Source organism: Alosa sapidissima, chromosome 7 (assembly GCF_018492685.1).
Source record: "Alosa sapidissima isolate fAloSap1 chromosome 7, fAloSap1.pri, whole genome shotgun sequence".
Lineage (NCBI taxonomy): Eukaryota > Metazoa > Chordata > Actinopteri > Clupeiformes > Clupeidae > Alosa > Alosa sapidissima.
This window is the reverse complement of record NC_055963.1, coordinates 6,841,064-6,855,051: the sequence shown is the minus strand read 5'-3', so window position 1 is coordinate 6,855,051 and position 13,988 is coordinate 6,841,064. Positions and strand designations below refer to the sequence as shown.

The following is a 13,988-nucleotide window of genomic DNA, read 5'->3' as shown; positions in this document are numbered from 1 at the left end:
CAGCTAGAGCTTTCTTTTCCTGAGATCATCTTCTGGTGTGTTGAAGTCTGACCTTGACTTATTCTGCACTTATTTTACATCAAAAGAACCAAAGAACATTTTTGGTAAGTGTTGGAGAACACTGTTATCATGTATTTAAATGATTTTATCTTGTAAAGGGTTTGTATAGGACATATTAGTGAATAATAAAGGTATTTTATGAATGCCTAAATGATTGAATTGATTATTTCATAGGCTATATTATGTAGATTTCTCAGGGAAACACGATGTATTAATGATGTTGTAATGTTGGGGCAACTGAAGTCTCTGTTACATCAGTGGCTATTTTGTCATTGCTTAAGAAACACAATGTAGGAATTCCCCTTTTCATAAGGGTCATGGTCCTACCCGCGACAACAACATTAGCGCAATAGGTGTTGTGGGCACCATCATTTATTGTAAGTTAGTGTGGCATCAACATTAGTTTTAAGCATTAAGGTAAAATAACTACATTATGTTACTTTAATGAACATTTATGTGAAATGTCTCAACAATCTAGAGGGAGATGCTTTCATGAAAATGAAATAGATTAGATTAGATTAGATTCAACTCTATTGTCTTTGTGCAGAGGTACAAGTGCAAAGACAACAAAATGCAGTTTGTGTTTAACCAGAAGTGTAAAAAAAAGCAGAAAAGTGCAATGTGATATACAAAGTATATAGCCTGAAGTTGGCCGGGGCTAAGTTCGGCAGGCACCGAGACTACAAAGTATAGACAGGTGGTGCATAGACAGGACAAGAAATATAGTGCAATGTAAACAGTAGTATACATATTGATTTACAGAAAGTGGTTTAGAGTAATATAAATTAAATATAAATATGTGCAGTGTATTAGCAGTGACCTTATAAGAGCAGAATAAATATGGCTATGTAATATGAAAAATGTATGAACAACATGTACAGATATGTGCAATGTGGCAGTACCATAAGAATAATATAGATATGCAGTGTATTAACAGAATATATTATAAGAAAAACTGAACAAATATGGATATTCAGTATGAACCATATAGACAGGTATGTACAGTGTGTACAGCTATGTGCAGTGTGGTAACAGTACCATTGTAGCAGTAACATTATAAGACTAGTAAGAATAAGTGTATGTGCAGGATGAAGAGCAGTAGAATATGGCTAAGTGTAATTACAGCATGTACATTTGTAAATAAATAAAACACTATGGGTGGAATATAGCGCAATTGTGTGTGTGTGTGGGGGGGGGCTTCATTGGTTGGTTGTCACCGGGATACAGAGCTAGAGTTCAGTAGGGTGACAGCTGCAGAAAAGAAGCTTCCTCTGAACCTGCTGGTTTGGGTGCGGAGAGACCTGTAATGCCTCCCAGAGGGGAGTAGGGTGAACAGTCTGTGGTTGGGGTGAGAACAATCTTTGATGATGCTGAGGCGCGGCTTACCCTCACCACCCTCTGCAGTGCTTTTCAGTCGTAGGCAGAGCAGTTGCCATACCAAACTGTGACACAGTTGGTGAGGATGCTCTCGAGGGTGCAGCGGTAGAGGTTCACCAGGATCTGAGGAGACAGGTGGACCTTCTTTAGTCTCCTTAGAAAAAAGAGACGCTGGTGAGCTTCCTTGATCAGGGTAGAGGTGTTGAGGGTCCAAGAGAGGTCCTCAGAGATGTGGACACCCAGAAACCTGACGCTGGTGACACGCTCCACCTCAGTCCTATTGATGAGAATGGGTATGTGTGTGCTAGCTTTAGACTTCCTGAAGTCCACAATGAGCTCTTTGGTCTTCTTGGTGTTGAGAGCCAGGTTGTTGTCAGTGCACCACGATGTTAGGTGCTGGACCTCCTCCCTGTAGGCCGTCTCATCATTGTTACTGATGAGACCAATCACCGTAGTGTTATCTGTAAACTTAACAATGGTGTTAGAACCATGTACAAGTGTGCAGTCGTAGGTAAAGAGGGAGTATAGGATAGGGTTCAGCACACATCCCTGTGGTACGCCGGTGTTCAGGGTGATGGTTGAGGAGGTGTGGTTATATAACCTAACAGGCTGAGGTCTGTTGGTTAGGGAGTCCGGAATCCAATTACAGAGGGAGGTATTGATACCCAGTTCACTGAGTTTGGTGATCAATTTGGAGGGGATGATGGTGTTGAATGCTGAGCTGAAGTCAATGAACAGTGAGTCAATTCTCACATAGGTGTTGTTATTGTCAAGGTGGGACAGGGCAGAGTGAAGTGCTGTAGAGATGGCATCCTCTGTGCTTCTGTTCTGACGGTAGGCGATTGGAAGGGGTCCAGTGAGGGAAGTAAGCAAGTCTTGAGGTGGGCCAGGACCAGCCTCTCGAAGCACTTCATGATGATGGGGGTGAGGGCAAATGGACGGAAGTCATTAAGGCTTGTTGCAGTGGAGTTTTTTTTGCACCGGCACAATGGAGGTGGTTTTAAAGCATGCTAGTGGGCTAGTGACAGATTAAATATGTCAGTCCAAACCTCAGTCAGCTGTACTGCACAGGCCCTGAGTACACATCGGGGGATACCATCAGGACCAGCAGCCTTATGCGTTAATTACGCATCCTTATGCATTAATCCAAGAAATAGGCCTGTTGATAAAATGCATGACACTCCATTGAGCCATATTATGATAATATTTGTAAATAATTGATTACGTGTTGTCTCGTTCTGAAAATTTAAAAACAATTGAAATGTTTAATGTTGGTTGATACTAACAAGATTATTCATGTAAAGTACAAAGGTGGGTGTTGTTCAAGTCAGGTAGGCTATAGGCTTTGCTGCGTCTTTCAACACCATGATAACAGTATGCATGATTTATGATTAGGCCTATGACTATCTTAGGATAGTGTTTACTTCATATATTTCATAGTCCAAGAGGTAAAGCTTTGGACTGTGCCACGTGATGAACACAAAGGTCGTGAGTCATACTGTTTCAGTATGTGACGCATAGCCACGCCCTCTTTACGCCAGTGCCTCATGAGCTTGGTAACATTTGACGTTAGGTACTAGAAATTGTGTCCAGTCTTTTCCCTGGAAAGGTTTTCTTTCCATATACTGTAAAATAAGTGGGGATTTTCAAAGGTCCGCTGTCAAGGATGGTCTGTGGAGGATTTACTTGTTCAAAAAATGCCTTGTGCTCGCTTAATGTTGTGTACATGGTAAGTTTTATTTTACCAGACAGTCTAGACGCCTGTAAGGACTGTGATGTTACCCAGCTATCCAGCTGTTAACGTTAGCTAGCCTAATTTAGTAGCCAAGAATCTAGCTAACCATTTGTTCGATTCTCTTCCAGTGTTATCTGCGTAAACTAAAATGTCTCTTTGGTATGGCTGATAGTCGTTGGGGCGAATTATATAATTACATATGAATAATAGTAAGGGGTTTTTTGCCGAATGATTATGTAAGAAGCCATTTCAGTTGGCTAGTTGTGTAGCTAGCTAGCTAGCTAGCTAACGCTATTAGCTGTCCATTATGAACCGCTATTGACCAAAGTTGGCTAGCAAATGGTTGTTAGGTCTTGTTGGTCTAGTCAGTTAAAACAATAGCTATAAGACTATCTTGTTATATAGCGTAAATGTCTTGGTCTATACCCAATCATGCGCTGTAAAGTTACTGATGAAGACATATTTAAGTTAGCGAACTTAGTGTTGATCAGGACCATATTCATGCCTGGACCCGTTAACTGAAAACCATCCTGCTACATACCATCCCGTTAGGTCAAATTGCTGTTAGGACTTGGAGAGACACAATGAGCATTGTTCTGTTGAATATGATGGAAGAATCACTTGAGTGTAGTAGCAGTCTCTGTCCAAGAAGCTTCAGTCTGGCTTGGTCAGGAAAAAAACTACCTTGATATTTCAGCAGGACCCTGGTGTTTGGGAATGTCGGACTCGAAAACTTCATGATTGTCAGTTTGTAACTTATCAGTTGGCTAACACAAAAGGACGTTGAAAAGGTTGCAGTTTGACTCCTAACCCATCTCAATGTCTCTGACCCGGTTTAACCCTACCAAATTTGTCTCACCTCAGTACCGATGAGGTTTGGACTTGATTTTGTGAAATGTTCAAGAACAATGTTTTTATTTATGGAATTTGTAGTCTTACACTTACTATTTTGGTATTTTGGCGTTGTGGAAATAGCGCTGCGAGAAGTTATTTCAATAAATTGATCAAAATGTAAAGTTAACGTGTGGATGATGGGATTGTATCCCATTCAATACCTTAATTATTAAGGCTGGATATGGGGCCTGGAACCTCCTTCATGGTACAAAAGCACTGACCATTAGGTATATTCTCCTTATTCACAGTATAAGGTCACAAACACCAAAGGCCTGTTGTAACCAAGCCATGTTGTTTCAGTTGTGTTGAATAATAATGCATGTTTTTCTCTCTACCTCAGCTGGTGGGCCTGCTGCTGATAGGTGTGGCGGCATGGGGAAAGGGCTTCGGCATAGTTTCCAGCATCCACATCATTGGAGGCGTTATAGCTGTTGGCGTCTTCCTTCTGCTCATCGCTATCGTGGGCCTTATCGGTGCCATCCACCACCACCAAGTCATGCTATTCTTTGTATCCTTTTCAATCACAATGACTGTGTAAGGGATCAGTTAGTCCGCAATATATTAGATAAGACAGGGACAAGCCATTTTTTGTTGAAAGTCTTTTGTTGAAAGTCTTATTGAGAGGTTGTCTATCAAATATTCAGCTGCAAAGTATTTAGGATATACATATTGTTTTGACTCTATGTTTGTCTCCATAGTGAAGGCTCTGGCATGCTGCTGCTGTGATTCATGTTTTTAATTCTAAAGTAGGCCTAATGGTTAGTAGTGACTTTCTTTTCCTTGAAGTTTTGTCCAAAATGCATAGGGCAATCGATGTGGAAAATTGGTTTCTCTCCCTTAACTGACTCTTTTGCAGTACATGGTTATTCTGTTCATTGTCTTCCTGTTCCAGTTTGGAGTGTCCTGTTCCTGCTTGGCTATGAATCAAGGGCAGCAGGTGAGATGCAGGGATTTATACCACAATTACTTCAATACATGTGCTATGCTAGACTTGCTTCAACTTTGGAAAATGGCGCTACATGATTTCGTGTTTGATTTCATTACATTAATACACAGGATTAGATGTTAAAATCCCTTGTGCCAAAATCCAAGGTAAAAACACATTCAGAAGCCCCTGCTCAAGTTTAACTTTAAAAAAAGCACACTACCCACAAATCCGCCAACAAATGGTCACAAACACAATACAAATGGACCATCCAACAGCATTATATAGTATGCGGCATGTCATTGGGGTTATCAAGTGGGCACCCTCATTCACCGATGTTTCGTTAAGTTAGGCCCACGACACCTCATGAAGGCTTAACAGTGAAACCAGCGTCCTGGAGACACTACCCTCCATGCTGCCACCATATTACCACATTGAAATATCCAATACCCAAAATACTCTTAACCAGCCCAGGCATGGTCAAGGTTGGCTAGGTTGGTCCGTCCCGTTGATGTGGACTGAACCATAGCCATAAAAACCTTGGCCAACCAACCATCAACCTAGGCACAGCCCATCACAAACAAAAGAAGTTACACAAAACAAATTAGCCAGTTAGCTTAGCCAGTTAGCTTAGGCCCCATCGCAAACACAAAACAAATTAGCCAGTTAGCTTACGCCCCATGCTGCCACCATATTACCACAACAAACATCCAAATACCCTTAACCAACCTAGGCATGGTCTAAGTTGGCTAGGTGGGTCTGTCCCGTTAATGCGGACTGAACCATAAACCATAAAAAACCTTAGCCAAGTACCATCATCCTTACCCACAACCATTCGCTTGCCCGTTCTGCTGCTAAAGACATGTTACTAACCACCTGCCTTAGACTTCGCCCACAAATGCCCAATTCAGACAGCAAGCCAATAGCAGATCTGGCCACAAACCCACGTGCACCGATTTCAATAGGCCTTAATCGTGCACTCCAACCTCGCTTGGCTGCCTCCTCTGCTATTTCAGTGTATTTAGCTCTCTTCAGCTCATTGGCCACTTCCACTCTGTCTTCCCAAGGAACAGTGAGTTCAATGAAGTAAACTATCTTCTCTGAATCCGACCATAGAATTACGTCGGGTCGTAGTTTAGTACTCACTATATGTGGAGGTACCACCATCTGCTGGCCAAGATCAACCTTCATTTCCCAGCCCGCCCCATTTTTCAACTGGCCAGTTTTACACCTGGCCTTCGCGGAACAAGGTTTATCTCCCTGACGTACAAAGTTAATTTGCCTTACCCCTTTACTAGCTGCTAATTAATTGACTTCTCTCCTTTTATCCTCTATTGCCTCTGCCACACATTTCAATACCTGGTTATGACGCCACGTATAGCGCCCCTAGGTGAGACCTACCTTGCACCCTGATAGGATATGGTGGAGACTGCCCACACACGAGCAAAGTATGCATTTATCATCCTCACCAAACCATTGACTTAAATCAAAAGTTTTAATCAAATAAAAGCGAGCATAATGTATAAGGGTTCAGTTATAGACTTATTGCAGATAGGTTTGAACAAGGTGTCTTTTGGAGGCATTTAAATACTTCTAAATGAAAGCTTAATGTTCACCCTGATATTACAAGGTCAGCTAGAGTGAGTCTTGGCCCTGCATATAGGAACCACGAGTGACATACTTACAGTACCCTCCAGAATTATGGGTACCTCTGCTAAAGTTAACTAAAAACAGCTATTTATTGTAATCTCTTTACAAAATCTCACGAGAGAGAAGACTTGTACATTCTCCTCTTTGACTCACCCCACTGTTTTTCTGTGGAGTTGACTGAAATGGTAATGGCAAAAGCTTGACTTTGTGTTCAGTAAACCATTTTTGTTTTGATCTGGACTTTTGTTTTAATTCATTGACCTGATGTATGATCCAATCATGACCCACTTTTAGTGTAGTGACAGATTTCCATTGATTTTTTTTTTTTTTTCTTGGGGTTCATGATACCAATTTGTTTTCTTCTTGGGGTTCATGATACCCAACACCTTAATAAGGCTCCCAAGGCATTTGGGAATAAAAACAGCGGCACAATATCACAGTCCCTCCACCATAATTCTTATTAGGCTTTGGTTTCCGTTTAGTATAGTCATTCTTCTATGTAAGCCAAACCCACCTAGTGGTTTCTTGCCAAAGAGCACAATTTTTGTTTCATCTGACAATAGACCACAATTCCAGTCACTGTAGCATTCAATAACTCCTGCCATTTACATTTGTAATTTAATGACAGGAACGTTTTTTACCAGGCATGTCCTCTAAATAATCAAGATAATACCTTTTTTTTGTAAATCTCCAACAGTGGTTCTTTTTTTATTTTTTGCCTCTCTTCCCATCCTCTGTAGTGTGCGTGGGGGCAAGATAAGCATGGGTCTTTGTCCAAGCATGATTGTAACATTTCCAGTTGATTTTAACATTTTTATTATTGTTTTAACTGTACATATGGCCATTTTCAACCAAGTCCTTAGTTTGTATAGCCCTTCCCTGACAAATTTCCCCTTATAAATGTCAAAACACTTTCCTTCTATCTAAATTTAGTGTATTCTCTTGTCTTTCCCATGTCAAAAAATGACTAGGGGATTTAGCCTCTGTGTCACTTTATTTTCATACCCTAGTGAAAAAGAAAATCATAAACTGACAGTTCACAGACACTGATTAACTCAGGGCCTAAAATTCATTTTTCAAAATGTGGGGGGAATTCCCCCCTTCAGTGCTTCACATAGGGGGGGATTAATACAGTTGGGGGGGAAGGGGGCGGGGGGGAACAACATTTTACAAACCAAACAGGCTTGGCCCAGTTTGAGTGTTCAGGATTAAGAACAAAGACCTCGATGTTAAGCATTTTCCTTATTACAGGCATCAATGAGCATTTTCCTTATTACAGGCATCAATGAGAGAACGACGCTTAACATAGTCCTTAGGCTACTTACATGATTTCGGATTTCATTTTCTAATAGGAGTATGTGTTTGTGACAACACATGTTACATTTGGTAATTTGTGATCTGTTTTGGTGAAGCATCTTTCAGGTAATGAAAGCGCACTCTAGAAAGTGAAAGTAGGCCTACTGTGCACTGTGCGCGCGTGTCTCTGCATGGGGCTACGTTCAATTCAAGTCAAAAGTTGGTCCGTCCAGTCAGCATTCCCGCATTCACGCCGCTCCATTATTAGATTAACGTTATCAGCCAGTGTGGGACTTTCTCGCATTATGATGGCTAGATTTGCGGGACTTGAATAAATTATGCGCAATACCTGCAATCCCGCGCTGAAATTTAGGCCCTGTGAATATAAATAGAAAAATGATTCTATTACATTTTGTTTAATTTTTCTTGGGGTGCCAATAATTGCGGGAGACTATTTGTTTTTGTTAAAAATATGTATTTCTTTATGAGAGTTTCCTTTTCCTCAGAATAAATATGCTTTCATTCAGGGTTGGATTTTCCCCTCATTGTTTCTATTGTGAGATTACAATAAATCACCAAAAGATAATTTTTATACCTGTTTTTAGTCAACTTTAGTGGAGGTGCTGAAAATTCTGGAGGTTACTGTACATGTTGATTAGTCAAGCACAATACAACAACTTAGCCAAGGCAGCAGAAGCATACATTTTAGCAATCTGATTAAAAATCATTCATCTTAAATTTGCTGTAGAGGCACACTACCACACTACTACGATAAGTGCCTTCTGGGCAGGTCAGAAGAATACAGATGAGTCTTCGAGTGGTTCCTGATGCCATGATCCTCCAATTTGTCAATAAACTTCAGTAGCCTAAATAGAAATGCTGACCATTTCATTACTTACTTGACAGAACCATCTTTGGGGTTTTTTATTACCGACTGATGGAACAACTAAACACGCTAAATTAAGATTAAGATTGTCAGTTGCATAAATTACCATGGTTACTGAGCTGGGATTCCCGTAAGCCACAGTAATGAAATAGAACTTTTCACTAATCAAGACTCACAATTGAGACTTATAGAAATAAGCCAGAGTAACCCCCAACCAAAGAATGTAACATTTAGTTTGTAGAGGATACGTTCCACAGCTCTGTTTGTTGTCATCCATTTGTCTTTTCCTGTGTGAAAATCCTGAGTTTGTAAACTGTTCCAGGGCAAGCTGCTGAACTCCACCTGGGGACTGATGAGCGACACAATCAAAGGGGATCTAGAGAACAAGCTGGACTGCTGTGGACTGCTCAACACCACTCAAAATCAACTGCAGTTCACAAGTGATTGGGAAAGATGTTCCGCGGTAAGAATTAAGGCCTTCAATGGTTTGGAAACCGTTTTGTCTGTTATGTGTTACGGACAGATAATGTTGTTCATTTCATGATTTTAAAGTGGGTCACACTCATGAAGGTATTATATAGAACTGGAGAGAGAGAGAGGAAGTGCCGCCCCCTTTCATTCATTTCAGTGGCCCATGCTAGGCTAGCTACGTAAAGCCAAAAACGTTATGCCAATGAGACAACGGTATGCCGTTGCTTCTGATTAGTGATTGAGCTGGCAGAGCATGGATGATAAAATTTGGGGATGTATAATGTGCATGTGGATTGGTTGATTCTCCCAGCAGCAAATTGCCAGCTCAATCCACACAGATGGCATAATTTATTTCGATAATATATCGAAAATGTGGCACCCAATTGGCTTGTTTTTTTTTTGTTTTTTTTTTTAAACTGGTGCTATGTCGTACAACTCATTTGTAAATGTGTTGCAAGGCATAAAACGTCCTCACTTTAGATGAGCTCACAAAATATCATTAACTAACCATTTGTAACTCCTGAATTAATTATTAATTATAGTATTAGGAAGGGGTTTATAAAATATGTATCCTCACCCTAACTAATCATTAGTGTATGTGTATGTAACAACTGTTATATAATGGAAATATTACTTAATCAAAAACATATTATTGCATCATTTATTAAGTATTAACAATAATGTATAAACATATTTAAGATATAGGCTTATTTACTATGAACAAACTATTTATAACTGTGTGAACAAATGCTTTACTGATGATAAATTATAAATTACTAATGATGAACAAACCATTAACTAATAAGTAACAAAGGCTTAATAAATTATGAATTGTGTGTAGTTATTATAAAGTGTTACCCCATTCTCTCCTGTGAAGCCTTGTAAAAAGAGTGTTCCGGGATGTGAGACGTGCGGCTACAAGATGCTTCAGCATGCCTCTGAGGCGCTCCGCATCCTGGGAGGAGTCGGCCTCTTCTTCAGCTTCACGGAGGTCAGAACAAACGCACCACACCTTTCCTCTACTGACTGTCCATACATATGCACAGTGAAATGGGAACATATCCTGGCTAACACCATGCTGATATAGCCTGGCTAACGTCAGACCTCATCTCATTTAGATGGGGTCTGGGAACTAGGCATTAATTTTCTTGTATTTGAAACGTTGTTCACGAATGCCCAGAGGCGTTTATTGGGCACTACGAATGTCTATGAAATGCGTCTGTACATAGCTCATAACGGCTTTGGTGTGTCGTCATCGTCTTGCTGCCCTCCCGCCGTTCTGTGATTGGTTCCTTCGTTGAGGTGAAAACGAAGTCCACAGAATCCAGGCTGCCTAGCAGCGTGAATAATATCGCGCACGTAAGGCAGCATGGGAAAACCCAGGCTAATGCTGATATTTAACATGCATTTGCAGTTCTCAATGCAAACTTTGACTGAAAGCTGTCTCTTATTTGTAATCACTTTATGGCCCTCTGCAATTTTAATGCCTCTCAAAATGTCTTTCTCATAGCTTCTGGGATAATGCAGTAATGAAAATGAAATGGCTAATGTTTGGTTTCTGTTGTCCTCCTAGATTTTGGGTGTTTGGCTGGCTATGCGCTACAGGAACCAGAAGGACCCTGCAGCGAATCCCAGTGCTTTCTTATAGTCTGACGCACACACCCTCACCATGCAATAGTGTAGGAAAGCAATTACTCCTCAATGTGCTGGATAGACACAGGCCCTGGTCACTCTCGGGATGCGTTGGAAAAGAACGCAAGCACTCAAGACACCTAACACACTGGACTCCACGCACCTTCCTGTAATCTTGTCCCTGATACACTTGGGTGCCAAGCTGTACCACACACACCTATAACAGCCACTAATGTAGAAACGTTTTTCTGTTTGACTCTGTTATTATTGTTTTAATTCTGCGCTAAAGGCGTAAAAGGCTTAAATATGCACTCTCGCAGAACCATTTAATGTCTCATGTATGACAGGATGGCGTGGGGGCTTGATTCTCATGTGAGTACCATCCTCCTAAAGTGCAGCATCCTTGACTTGAGTGAATGCCACTGGATCATGTATGCAAACAGACAAATCTGCCATGCAAAGAATATTTAGTATGTGCATGTTTTCAGACCAATGTAGAGCTTTTTTTTCTCCTCACATCTGGTGTGCTCGTCTATGTCACCTACTCTTGACAGTTCCGTGTGCATTCTCCTGAGGTAGTTGCAAGTTCTTAGTTTTATCACACTTGTATCAGTGAATCACCTTTGGCCTAGATGGATAGAACTAGTAGTTGATTTACTCAAGATGTGCCCATATTTGTGGATGGAAATAGTCACAGTGCTAGTAAATTGTAGCAACTCTTTAGTAGTCACAGTGTTGGAAGTTGCTATGCTGGACCGTTTTCGAGTGGATGGAAGCTGCGATAGACTTGAAATGCATATTGTGTTGGTCTAGTTAGTTCCCCCAAATGTTGGGATGTTTGATTTCTAATTTTCATTTTTGAAGTATACATATTTAAAATCTTCTGTGACTGAGCCATGCCTTTTTTTTTTTTTTTTTTTTAAACCTTCCAACGGACTGCAGCTGTAATTTGTTTGTTGTTATTTTCAGGAAAGGGGGTAGTGTGGGTTCTTTGTGTATGTGTATGAGTGAGGCACATAAGGTTCCTTGGATGGCTTTCTGTCATGAAGTTCTGAGTTTTATTGAGACTTGGCAGTTATTCAGTAAGGACGCCACGTGAGCTGCCTTTGGCCACAGATGAGACGATGCAGTTGCATTATCATCAGTTAGGATTAAACTTGAGCAGGGGTGCTCAGTTGAGTGGCTGGGTTTCTGTTGGGCCGTTAATGCATTACATTACAGGCTAAGGCTTAATTTGACATAGGCAGAAATACAGTTAGGCATGGAACAGTTTGCATAGGTTTGGCAAAATGTGAGATCCCTTCAGTGTGAAATGTGTTAGATTTTGCATGACTGGATCCAGACAGGATAATCTCAAAGTTAATCAGTGCTTTATATCTACAGTCAACTGAAAGGTACTGATAAGCTTAATCTTTTTTCCTTAATTATGTTAATATTTGCTGTTGTCTATCTTTATGTTGCCAATAATTTTACGTTTTGTCACACTGTTCTATTCCCATTTGCCTTTTTTTGTAACAAAGTGTTAAACCTCTGCATTGAATTGTGTACAAGTTTGTTTGTAACAATGCCAATTATGAAAGATTATGATATTTGTAGAATGACCTGTTGGTAATTCTGAGTGTCTGATTTTAGTGTTTTTTATCCATTAAGGAAAATTATTCTCAATGAGTGTAATAAATTCATGGAAAAGTGAAGGTACTCTGCTCTACATCTGAATGACATGTTAAGTTAAAGTGAATGGTTTTGGCATATTTATGTTTTTTTCCTATTTATCATGTGTATCCTATTTTCCGATGATGTACTAACTATGAATTTGATGTGCACTGCTTCTCTGACCTATTTTCGAAATGTTTTCCAATTAAAACTAGTGAGATTAAAAAGGGTTATTCTGTGAGTAGATTTGATTATTAGTGTATGATAAAGGATTCACGTCATGTAACGAATACTGGTAGGCCTACCTTCTGAAACAGGAAAATAACACACTGGTCTCCACTGTCTGTGTCTAGTAATTCCTCTGGTATCCACAAGAGGTCAGAACTTAGAACTAGTGGAGATGAGAAGGTTTCGTAAACGATATTCATTCGCTCGGAGTAAGAAATTACAACATAGGTCTCAAAACCACCTTACAGTATGTGCATTCACGCACAGGTATTCTACTGTAGGCTAGGCTGTGTACACAACTATATTTGTATTTTTTCATCTATATTTGGAAACTGAGTCATTCTGTTTGGGTTGCTGACAGAAGTTGTGCGGAAACGGTGACCATATGTTCTATGTATAGTCTTATGGTTAGACCCCATGCAGATTGGCCACCTGTCCACTAGTAAATTTAGCTATACAAGCGGAAGTGGTAAAGTATTGATAGGCTACTTTGATTAGAAATAGGCGGGATGGGTGTGCACTGATGGTGAGGGGTTGACGACCTCAATTGTACAAAATGGTCCATTGACACAGAAAGTTATTTCATGAAAGTAGGCTAGGCCTAAATATTCCATGCTATGTAATGTTATTTCTGTCAGGCTGCATGGTTAATATCTTCCATCAGCAGCATATGGGTAGACTTAACCAATAAAGGGGTGATTTTTAGAAAGCCAATGTGGTTGTACTCAAACTTGGAACTGTTGCCCCCACTGTATGGCAATTGAAAACGTTTCAACGCCTGTTCTTGGGAGAGGTGAAGCTGCTGCTCCGACTTTGGAACAATTCAATAATTAATGTGTTCAACCGACCCACTTTGCGCCGCTGAGCGCAGTGGGGATGTGCTGTAATAATACATGAGCTCCAGCCAAAATGTGTGCTGAAGGGGGCTGCCTTTTGCATTTTTAGACGAATTGACGGACCACGGAATGATCTTAGTGGGTTTGTATTTGCGGGCAAGGCTATACAAATCGACATTCTCTCTCTCTCGCTCTCTCCCTCGCTGTGTGTGTGAGAGAGACCGCGTCTGTGGGTCTTCATTAAGCCTATCATTTGTGATAGTGATACACCTTTTGGCAACGCATTGAAACTTGAAATAATGGTCGTACAGGATCCTGCCCTGTAAATGAGCTCTTCAGGAGTAA

General features: G+C 40.5%; 1 protein-coding gene across 2 annotated transcripts; it reads left to right on the top strand.

Moving 5' to 3' along the window:
* The first annotated feature begins 13 nt into the window (after positions 1–13).
* Positions 14–12,812, top strand: tspan31 (tetraspanin 31). Of its 2 annotated transcripts, none has more exons than XM_042097073.1 (6): positions 14–104; positions 4,407–4,574; positions 4,923–5,003; positions 9,146–9,286; positions 10,172–10,285; positions 10,868–12,812. In XM_042097073.1, the coding sequence occupies exons 2-6, from the start codon at positions 4,563–4,565 to the stop codon at positions 10,940–10,942; spliced, it is 423 nt and encodes a 140-aa protein (XP_041953007.1). In that variant the 5' UTR covers positions 14–104; positions 4,407–4,562; the 3' UTR covers positions 10,943–12,812. The 2 variants fall into 2 exon arrangements, with proteins under 2 accessions (XP_041953007.1, XP_041953006.1); XM_042097072.1 differs by lacking the exon at positions 14–104 and adding an exon at positions 2,976–3,166.
* Positions 12,813–13,988: the final 1,176 nt, after the last annotated feature.

What these genes read in the sequence shown, in the direction of transcription:
- tspan31 (XM_042097072.1), top strand. Translation starts at nt 3,104, where the DNA reads ATGGTCTGTGGAGGATTTACTTGTTCAAAAAATGCCTTGTGCTCGCTT. An exon ending in CTATGAATCAAGGGCAGCAG is followed by an intron (nt 5,004 to 9,145) that starts GTGAGATGCAGG and finishes AAACTGTTCCAG; the next exon opens with GGCAAGCTGCTGAACTCCAC. An exon ending in TCTTCTTCAGCTTCACGGAG is followed by an intron (nt 10,286 to 10,867) that starts GTCAGAACAAAC and finishes TTGTCCTCCTAG; the next exon opens with ATTTTGGGTGTTTGGCTGGC.